Here is an 11,344-nt window from a genome sequence, read left to right as displayed (position 1 = left end):
AAAGATGGTTTAATTCTGACTTCACGTGCTAATACAATTTGTATGTATTGAACGGACTAAGTAGAGATAAATATTTTATACTGACTTAATAAAATAAATTCTCTAGTCATTAAATGTACTTATACTCTTAATCTTGATATAATTAATATTAGTTATGTATATTATTTATTATTTTTATTTATTAAAAGGCGAGATTCTTTCATTAGTCAATAGGCCTGATAAGCCTAAAGGAAATAATAAATAAATTAAATTATCATTAATTTAATTTAATTAATTAGTATCTGGATCTTAACATGAGAAGCTAAATAAGATTTGATAGAACAATTGTGAAATTGAACTAAGAACTGAAATTATAAATTTTTAGTGGGAATAATTCATAATTAATTATGGTGAATATTAATTTCGAAAATTGAAAATTAATTCCATAATTGGAAGCTTTGTTAATTAAATTCTGTGGTCTCTGATGTGCCTAAAGAATAGGAAATAAAGGAATTATTTTTCTGGTGGAAAAGAAAACCCAACAGGTTTTGAAAAAAGGTTTTAACCCTTAAAACTTGCGTTATAAATACATAAGGTTTTCCACATAGAAGAGGTAGAACAAGGTGACCGAAAATTTCAGCCTTTTTCCTAGAAATTTCGCCCGCACAAAATTAGTATTTTTTGAATATTATTTAGGTAACATAGAAGAGTATCATGGAACATTTGAGGATTGTAACCGTGCTGATAGTTAAGATTTCAAAGTATTTCTAGGGAACTGGAGACTCTCATGATAGAGAGCTTTATTCATGCCTCAAGAGCTAATATGTGAAACCTCGTACGTGTTATTTATTTATTTACATGATATTGCGGTTGCTCCGATACGGTGGCCAAGTTTCTAAATTTGACATACTAACATAGAATAATTGAATGCGAAACTTGAATAATAAAAAACTAAAACCTTTCATATCTGGCTAATCACATGCCAAATCGTGGATAAAAAAAAATCATAGTACCACAACTTAGGCATACAGAAAAACTAAGAATCACAGGCAAAACGAAAAGTTAAATCTGCCATTAAAACAAGAAATCAAGAAAGATTTTTGGCATAAATTAATAAGGTAGACATGAAAAATTAAATACCATTAAAAATCAACAGACATAAAATTGGCATATATAATTATTTTTGGGTAATTAGGTAAAAGGGGAGATGCTGGTGGAAGAAGAAGTAGCAAAGGAGATGCTGAGTAGGAGAGGCTAAAATAGGGCCGGTAATATAGCATGTTATGTGGCGCTAAAATGTTAGGCAAACGTGAGATGAGGATGACGGTGGGCATAGTGAAGGGCCCCAATGGATGATAGATAGTTTTGCACCACTTCTATAACGTGGGAATTTGGGGGAGGGGGGTGCGGGGGCTATTAGAGGATATAAATGATTATTTTTGCGTAATAAAAAGAAATTGTTGACTATTTTCCTTCTTTTATTATATATATATAAATATATACAAAAGACTTGATTTGAAATAAATATTATGCGGAAATAAGTAATACCGGCGTACAGCTAATAAATGGACTCCTCGGAAAAATATATTGGAGGATGAATACGGCTCTCTATCTGCATCATTCATTTTATTATCCTCAGAGCGCTAGGTGTAAAGTTTTCCCTCTCATCTTTCCCGCAAACTTTGGCGTGCAAGATTTCATGGTTGGGCCTTAACTCATTCTGAGCAACCACACACAATAAGTAGGGAGTTGATGGCTGTTTCTTTGAATTCCGTTCTAGGCTTTCGCTCAACTGTATGTCTCCTCCTCCTCTTTCTTTTTCCCTGTAATTGTAGACCCTTTTACTTTACTTGTTCCCGGTTCTCACGTTTCATTGCTTAAGTGTTGTATAAATTGCTTTGCTGTACTAAATTACGCCGGTGATTAGTTAGCAAATGAGGTAGCAGAAGCAATAATTCATTTTCCTTAACGTGTAAATGATATATTAGGGATATTGTCATGATTCCACACTACTTAATTAGAAATGAGTTTAATTTTTACTATATGAAACATTGATTGGCAATCTTTAATAAATTATAAGAAACCTCTTATAGCAGGTTAAATTAGAAAAATTCATTACCCTGAAAGTGCATATAACTTAATTCAAGCTTAATTCTTAGCTAATAGACTTAGTGCCCAACATAGCTTGATGGTTCTGGATATGAAGCAAAGGAGTAGGCAAAAAGGAGGAGTTGCAAGCAGCACATAATTAGGAACAAAAAACCAAATAGCATTTAATGACAAGCTATATTGAAAGTCGGATCATGGGACTTAGGAGCGGACACAATACCCAGAGGAAGGAAATGACAACGTACATCAAGAAAGTAGTAGTTGAAGTGCAAAGAGCATTTAAAGTAAAAAGAGATCTAGTGGCACATGAAGTTACCAAAAGAAAAAGATGGAGTAGCTATTGAAAAGCGTAAGAGAGCTAAGAGTGGAGATTAAGAGGATGCAATCAAAGCCTGAGGTAAACCCTATGGGATTTCTGGCAAAAGTTAGAAATGCGGAAAAAGGAGAAAGAAATTTATAAACCAGTATGATTGACAGAAAAGAGGGATCAGCTTAAATTTATTAAAAATGATTCCCAATAAGTTTTGACAGGAGACAGTGAGATCAAAGAGGGATGGAGAGGCAGATGCTATTTGATCGATTGCTCAACTCAAATTACGAGGATAACTTTAAAGATTGATATCTCATTTAAGACAGTAACCTCACTACACTCGTAGAATTAGGTTTGCACAAGTGAAAAATGCTGTGAATATAAAGAATAGACAAACTTGTGCCATATGGTACAATATACATGTATGGGAGTGGCTTGGATAGCATGAAGTAATATGGTTTATTAAGCAAATCAATGTCATTTTAACAGTTGAAAGATGCCAAATTAATGAAGAAAGAGTTCCTTGTTTCGATAAATGAGAACAAGTGAGCTATTTAAAGCTGTATGTATTAACCTAATGAGTCATACGATTAAACATCGGGAAAGGGTGATCGAATGTGGGCAGATTTATGCCTATTAAATCTAAGATGGAGGCTATATTTTTTTCAAGAAAATGATAAAAGTTTATAAGGAATGGAAGCATGATTTCCATTGATATTCATTGACCTACCACATATGATAAAATGTCAAGGAAAAGTTCTTTTGTGGACTCTGAAGAATAAATGCACTCCGATAATGTGCATAAACTTCATAAAGGATATATCTGAGCCATGACATGTGTAAGAATACCAAGAGGAGATATAGAGGAGCTTCCATATATGTGGTTTTACACTGCTTGAGCCCATACCTTTTTACCTTACTTATGGATTAGTTAACCAATAATATACAAAAATGGGGTGCCATGGTGCATGCTATTCACAAACATTGTTGTGCTGATGAAACTAGCAAGGAAAAACTTGAACTGTGGAGAGGCACTATAGCGAGTAAGAGTTTTAATATAAGTAAGACAGATGTTATACATGTGATATTAGATTATACTATGATGCTTAAATGCAAATATTTCTGATATATACACTCAGTCTTTTAGGAGAATAATATAACAGATGGAGATATAACACAAAACTAAAATAGGATGGTTGAAATGGAGGTATGAATAAGGGTTATGTGCGATAGGAGGACCCTACCAAAATGAAAGGCTAGTTTTTATATTATAGCAGTGAACCAACAATCACATATTGGAGTGAATGTTGAGCCTTTAAGGTACAATATATCCACAAGTTAGGATGTGAAGATATGAGCGATCAGACATGATTAGAAATGATCACATCCGACAGAATATGCAAATACCACATATGGAGAGGAAAAAAAGCGAGAAAATTGCTTGAGATAGTCCGTTCATGTTCTACGTGGACCTCCAAATGTATTGGTCAGCAGATGCAGCTCCTCAATAGTTGAAGTGTTAAAATGTGATATGGTAAGTCTAAATATCACTTGAATGGAAGTTTCTTCAAATACTTACTGCTTACAATTTCTAGAAATCCACGTAAGCTTAGTAAATAACCAAATGCAATAATGTGTCCTTATAGGTGAATACTAACTAATTGGGGTAATTGTCATTGACACACCTACATTAGATCCATTGTTTGACATGAGTCTTTCTAGTTTGATTAGAGATTGTATGACAGTTTAGTTGCATGTCTGAGAATTGGAGATTCCCTAATTTCACAATAACTTGAATTTGACTTAGCACAAACTATTGAGTAGTGGAATGAAAGGAGCCAAAAGAGAGCGAAATAGATATGGATGATTCATATAATAACCTCAAGTAGTTTGCAATTGAGGCATAATTATTGTTTTTGTTTAGGCTAGGAGTGATGCTCACATTTATTGATTTATGAATTTGGCATCAAATTTATCACAACAATTTATTTGTTTCTTCTCAATGAGAGCTGCAGGCCTACTGCCATCTCTCTAGGAGTGCCTCACTACAGAAGGTTCCGCACTTCCCATCTTCCTTTCAGGTGCTAGGGTTAAGAAGATGCACAGCTGTTACTAAGCAGAGTTTCTTTCTTTTAGTTGCAAAAAATGATCGTCTTCAAACGGAAGTTAATGGTAAGGACTCTGACGTTATTACAACTACTGTAAATCCATCATCCTCTGAATCTTCAAAAACAGAAGGTGAAATGCAGTCCAATGGTCAAACTGAGTCGGTAGTGCAAGCATCCAAAGTTTCAAATGGGTCTGTAACTTCCACAAACTTGCAACAGGAAGCATCTTCCGCCATTCCAAAACCAGCCGTTAAGAGATCTCCATTGACAGCAAGAGAGAAACTTAGGGCAGCTAGGGTCCTCAGCCGGTACAATGAATCAAAGGCCTCTAAACCTGAGCTTGGAAGCAAATTAATTGAGGCCTTGCGAGAAAGTGAGAAGGGGAAAAAGAGATCAGGACTTCCAGAGGCTCCTACGAATTTGTTCGATGATAGCAAAAGAGGGATGCCAAAACCAGGTTGGACTTTTGAGTTTCCAGGAGGATTTGATGTCTTTCTCGTTGCATTTTCATTTATATTTATCAGCACAATTATGTTTGCTACAACTTACATTGTGTGGAAAGTTGGTGCTATCCATTTCAATGAGTACTGATTTAGATGGTTGCTATAGCTGGTTTTCTTCTTGGCTTTTGGGGCATGGTATTGGTCTATCCATCCACGAGAACCCGAGATGAGTAGTTTGTGTACAACAGATGCGTTCCGTGGTGCCAGTTTAAGGTTATTTTGAATTCCAGAGTTCTCAGGTGCGCGGTGCAGAATGGGGTTGCGAAGGCGAACTATAGTTGAATACAAAAATGTAGCTCTTCAACACTGTATTATCTAACCATCTTATTGCCTTAATGTTTGGTTTGTGACTTCATCAATTAAATGTACAGTATCTATTCTTCTTTAACAGGGACTTCACGAGCTTGTATATGTATGGTGTACCAACGAGTGGCTGCACCTTCATGTAAAATTTCAAGCATCTTTATGGTTGGATTAAAGTGCCAAAGGAGAGAATAAGGATCACTATGTCAACTTAAGACGGCCCATCATACCAAATCTAAAATGGAATGAGGTGAATGTGAGAAATAAAGGCACGAGAGAAAAATATTATTGACATTATTTTGTATTACATTAAGGGGTCGTTTGGTAGGAGATATTAGAAAAAATAATGCAAGCATTAGCTTTATGCATTACTAATACCTTGTTTGGTACCTTTTTTCAACTTATGTATAACTAATACATAAGTAATGCATAGAAAACCATGGCATTAGTAATACCTAGGCTTTAATGTATGCATTAGCATGGTTAAAGATAAAATTGTCCTTAAAGTCCCTTAAAGCTAGAGGATATGGAGGGCATTTTTGTAAGCAACTATTTTTTTTTAAAATTATGCAATGAATTATAATTTTAATACACCACACCAAACAATAGATAAGAAATATTATTTGCATAACTAATGCTTGCATTACTAATACACATTATTCCGCACTATTCTTATACACCCTACCAAACGACCCCTGAGTCTTTTTTATATACAAATATTACATAACCCTAATACCTGTTCTCCGATGTGGAACGTTAATATATTACTATATATTTTATTATCTAACACTCTCCTCAAGTTGGTGCATATAAGTCATATTAGTGTTTGGGCACGCGCGTTGCGCGTGTACCCCGTAACAATGAGTATTTTTTTTAAAAAAAAATAGATAAATATTGTTTATAATAATAAGTATCAGTTGCAAAATAAAAGTTAAAGCCAAATTTGATATAAAATGATGACAATGATGAATTTTAATCTTATTTAGCTAACCCAATAAAGGAAGAAATAATAACTATTACAAATTTATATGAAGAATAACAAATTAGCAATTGCCTGCTTATTTTTAAAAATATTTGTTTAAATTGCACAATAGAAATAAAAGCATATAAAAATAAAACATATTTACGTTGGTTTCTTTACTTCGCTCTTTATGGCTATAGTGTAGTTATCTTATAAATATAATATTATATTCACATTAGTGAGAAATCTCACGTTAATAAGATGTTAGAGCATATTTATAATGCGTACCTTAAATCTTACGGTAGAAAAGTTATTTACCAATATGAAGATTTGAGTATCTTACTCAAATTTCTAAAATATTTCTATTGTTAAAAAATAGACAGTTATTCTTTCTACTTTTATAAGGACTTTTTATTTTTTTCCTATGAATTTCAATATTGTCTAAGTGAAAATAAGATAAAAAACCCACAACTAAAAATATTTTTGGGGCCCCAAAATTTAGGGGCCTAAAGCAAAGACTTTATTAGCCTCCCCTTGAGCGGCCCCTAAAGTGAACATGAAAATATGACATTGATCCCCAAATTTCCATTTAAATTTTGGAATTTGTCTCATCTATGAACATTATACTTTAGAAAAAAAGAATAGAACACTAACATTATTATTCGAAATTGAAAATTGAGACAAACGAAATAAAGTAAGAATTCAAATTATATACAAACGAAAATCATTTTCTAACAAGTTATTTTCTTTCTTTTAGAGATAGCTATTTGTTTTGATAAAGTATCTTTCTTAAATATAAAATATTTTCGAAAATTCATGGTAGTCAACTATTAAATTAATGTTGTCAAAGAAATATCATATTTGCCTCTTTTATACCACACGGGAAAAAGAAACCAACAGTAACACTTGAGAGGTAAAGAGAAAAGAAAACTAAAGAAGAAAGTTATATACAAAAACAAAAACAAAAAAGGAAAAAAGAAAAAAATTGAATTAAATATTGGAGGAAGGTAAATGAAACGGTTTTGAACTGGAAATATTGGAAAGAGAAAATAGATGTGGAAGAAGAAGATGTATACAAAAGACACTCTCATCTTGTTAATCAGTGACGTCAACAATATATGTAATCCTCCCAAGTCCAAATTATTAGCACAATTCACATTTTTTAATGATTGCATTGCAAAACAATTTAGATGTTGTTTATTTTCTTAAACTCGGCCTTAAATCTGTTAGCTAGTCGCAATTTGCAAGAAACAATTAATAGATAGGTGACGGGAAGAGTCCATTATTTATATGATCACTCAACTGTTTGAAATTATCTACCAAAGTCATCTTTCTTTTCGTTTGTAACAGAAAAGTCACTTAGTTATGCCTATAGCACTTAGAAGGCAACTCAACCAAATTTCTCAAACTTTTGATTGTCAAATACCTATTTTACCCTCTAAATTATCAACTTTTATATTCTTCTTCTTCTTTTTCTTCTTCTTCTTCTTTTTTCACTTTTCTAATATTATGATTTTTCTCTTTTTAATCTATATTAGACTTACCTATAGAAAAAATATTTTTTTTAAAAAAAATAAAAAGTATTTTTCTAGCATATATAATGTCGAAATAATAATATAATTGAGCGAATATTAAAGAATATGTATATTAAAAAATACCTTTATTTTAAATAATTTTTTTATAGTACGTGCATGGAATATATATTTTAAAACTTTTATTTTCTTTCATTCTCAATTGTTTAAATAAAATTTTTAGTTTTTGTTGTTAATATCAAAATTATTATTATGAACAAATTTTTCTAATTAAGTTTTTACTATGGTCAATATTTTATTATTCCAACACTATATACGCTTAATTATTATTTTATTTTTTAATTTGTAAATAAAATATGAATTAAAAAGAGAAAAAATTATAATACTGAAAATCTATAAAAAAAAAATGATAAAAGTTGTTAATTTTGAGGGTAAAAAATAGGTATTTGGCAATCAAAAGTTTGAGAAAACTAGTTGAATGATCTTCTGAGTACTATAGGCATAGTTAAGTGACTTTGTTGTTACAAGCAAAAAAAAGATAATTTTGCTAGATAATTTCGGATAGTTGAGTGACCATCTGAATAATGGACTCGTGATGTCTGTTGTTATCCCCAAGCGATATTACCTACCGTAGGACCTCCGTCCCCGAAGCGAAGAAAGAGGAGCAGGAACAAGAGGTTATCCTCTCCCGGCCCAGTAGTTCCGTAACTACTATCGTGGTTGTTGCGCGGCAAGGCCATGTTGTTCAGTTGGAAGCCTAAGCCAAGAAGGTACGAACGAAGTGACGGACCTCTTTAGAAGATAGGGGGCGGCTTTCTTGTGGTAGTAATTGCGAACATCTCTCCTCTTCTCTTAGCGTGCACAGTTTGCTTGCATGCTCCCTTAGGCACGTCGAAAAGAAGAATATTTTCTCGTGGTTATAATTCACAAAAATCAAGAAGTACAGACATCTAATTATGAACTAGAAATCTCCACAGGTCACGTTGGAGAAAATAAGAAGGAGATTAGGAAAAGGTAAAAAAAGGAAATTATAAAAGTCAATTATGAAAAAAAAAATGATAACGTATAAAGATTTCATAAGTATTTACCTTGTAAAGCGCAAGTACAAATTTTAAATGTACACTTAATATCTCAAGACGAGCTTTAAATAAACTCAAACCAAATATTTTGATGATTTACGTCCATTAATATGTTTTTCTATTATTATCCTTCAACAAAAAGGACTACTTTAGAGGAAACTTTGATACACCTTTCAAGACTACCTCTCAAAACAAGAACCAAAAAAATTATCAACATTATCATCTATTCTCGTTCATTTGTGTATGTTTATCCTTGTTCACTTTGAGCCTCTTCAGTGAATTGAACACAGTTACTAACTGACAAAGAAAATAAAAACAAAAAGTAAAATGAGAATTGAAAGTCAAGGAAGAATTCTTTCTCACCGGCTATCAAAAGAGTATTGTACCTTTTTTGTAAAAGTTGCAAGCAATACACCAAGAAATGGATTTTTTTTACAGAAAAAATAATATATGATTTGACATTAAAAAATAAAAAATGAAGGCTAAATTGATTTGAAGTAGATCACTACCACTGTTTTAAAAGGCTTTTCTGGGACTCGCCTCGGGGCTCGCCCCGGGGCGGGGCACTATCAAAACGTCTTGAGACTCATGTGTGGGGCTTAGTTTTCTGAGGCTTACGCCCCTAAGCGCTCGACGGTGCGCCCTAAACACGCCTAACACTCAACGCTCGGGACTCGCCCAACCGTTCCTATATAAATCATGTGTTGAATTCACTAATTTGTATTGTTAACTCTCAAAATTATTTAACAAATGAATGATTAAAGTTATTTTTATCTATAGAAATATGAAAATTGTGAATAACTCAAATAACAAAACATATTATTGCATACATATTTACTAATTGAGAACATCGTAAGGGTGAATATTTCTTCTAAAAATAGATAACCAAAATTTGTATCTTTACATGATAGATCTTCATGTCTTAAATCTGTGTCTCTCAAAATTATCATGCATTTTTTATTTTACTATTTAAAAATAATTTTATATTATTCATGAAAGAGTAATATTTTAAATTACGGTATTGAAAAATTTATTGTGTATTTACTTTTAAAGAGGTAATATATGCAGTTTGATAATATTTTGTAAGAAATTACAATTTTTAATTGATTGAAAGTTAATAGGTTGGAGTTAATTTATATTTCATAGTAACTTTAACAGTAGTATTATTTATACTTGTAAAATATGCTAAATATTTTATTTTATATGAGTTTTTTTAATTTTTTTTTTAGTTTTTTTGAACTTTTAATGCATCTTTTATATTTTATTGTGTTGTAATACTATATTATTAATTCATAAATTTAAAAAATTAAAGATCCGTGGGGCTTACGCCCCATGTTTCGAGGCTTTCGCCTCGCCCCGTATAAAGTAAAACGCCCCGCCTCACGCCCTTGCCTTTTAAAACACTGATCACTACTCTGGTGCACTTTATAAAATCTATGAGAGGATATGAAAAATTTAAATAACGGCTGAAAGCTTAAAAAGGAGAAAATAAATATGGGATGTCAAAAGGTTAGTTCGTCGGTTAAAGTTCTTATCTTTGCAGATCAGTAGGTAGATGAAAGACTTGATAATTAATTGAATTTTACTCATCTAATATGAATGTAATTTTTTTGTATAAGGACAAAATGGTCAGTTAACTTCTGAAGGATATTTTAGTAAATTAAGATTTGACTTAGGATCTATGAGAGGATATGAAAAGTTTAAATAATGGTGTGAGAGCTTAAAATGAAGAAAATAAATATAGGATGTGAAAAGGTTAGTTCGTGTCACGAACCAAAATTCAAACCGTCGTGATAGAACCTAACCCAACCTGTTAGGTAAGTCAATTAACAAAATAACATAATATAATAACACTGATGTGAATCAAAGATTAGATAATTGAATTTTATACAACTACCCAAGGACTGGTAGTACAAATCATGAGCTTCTAAAATATAGAGTTTACAAAACTAGTTGGAAATAAAATACACCATCTGTCTGAATTATACATGAACAGATCTGAAATACTAAGGCTACCAGGATCAAGAGACAGCTATGACAGGGATGTAGATACATCTTCAGATCCAACTCCCTCTGTACGCAGCAACATCGGCAGCCAATATCTACACACAAGGTGCATAAGTATAGTATGAGTATAACCGACCCATGTATTTAATAAGTAACAAACATAACCTTAGGTTGAAAGTAGTGACGAGCTGGAAAAACGGTCGGAGTCCAATACCAATAACCGACAACAGTTTATAATAACATAATAAAAGTGCTTTAAGAAACAACTCAGAGATAAAATGCTTAGCTCGTTCACAGTTAAATAGGCATGCTTTTCAAGTATACCAGTAGATCCCAAATCCTTCACCGAAAACCCCAAAATATATGAGTAAGTTTGAAAATTGTGATCTTTCCCAAAATCTTTCAGCAATAATTAAGATGTTTCATTTTCAGATAACATGAGTAAAATACATC

At 32.2% G+C, this 11,344-nt stretch overlaps 1 protein-coding gene across 1 annotated transcript; it reads left to right on the top strand.

Moving 5' to 3' along the window:
• Positions 1 to 1,555: 1,555 nt before the first annotated feature.
• On the top strand, positions 1,556 to 5,401 carry LOC107762811 (uncharacterized). Its single transcript, XM_016581205.2, has 2 exons — positions 1,556 to 1,773; positions 4,414 to 5,401. Exons 1-2 carry the CDS (start codon positions 1,732 to 1,734, stop codon positions 5,095 to 5,097), a joined length of 726 nt encoding a protein of 241 aa, XP_016436691.1. The 5' UTR covers positions 1,556 to 1,731; the 3' UTR covers positions 5,098 to 5,401.
• Positions 5,402 to 11,344: the final 5,943 nt, after the last annotated feature.

Source organism: Nicotiana tabacum, chromosome 11 (genome assembly GCF_000715075.1).
Source record: "Nicotiana tabacum cultivar K326 chromosome 11, ASM71507v2, whole genome shotgun sequence".
Lineage (NCBI taxonomy): Eukaryota > Viridiplantae > Streptophyta > Magnoliopsida > Solanales > Solanaceae > Nicotiana > Nicotiana tabacum.
Note: the sequence above shows the minus strand (reverse complement) of the source record. Positions and strands in the feature narration are given on the sequence as shown.

What these genes read in the sequence shown, in the direction of transcription:
- LOC107762811 (XM_016581205.2), top strand. Translation starts at nt 1,732, where the DNA reads ATGGCTGTTTCTTTGAATTCCGTTCTAGGCTTTCGCTCAACT. An exon ending in TTCTAGGCTTTCGCTCAACT is followed by an intron (nt 1,774 to 4,413) that starts GTATGTCTCCTC and finishes TGAGAGCTGCAG; the next exon opens with GCCTACTGCCATCTCTCTAG.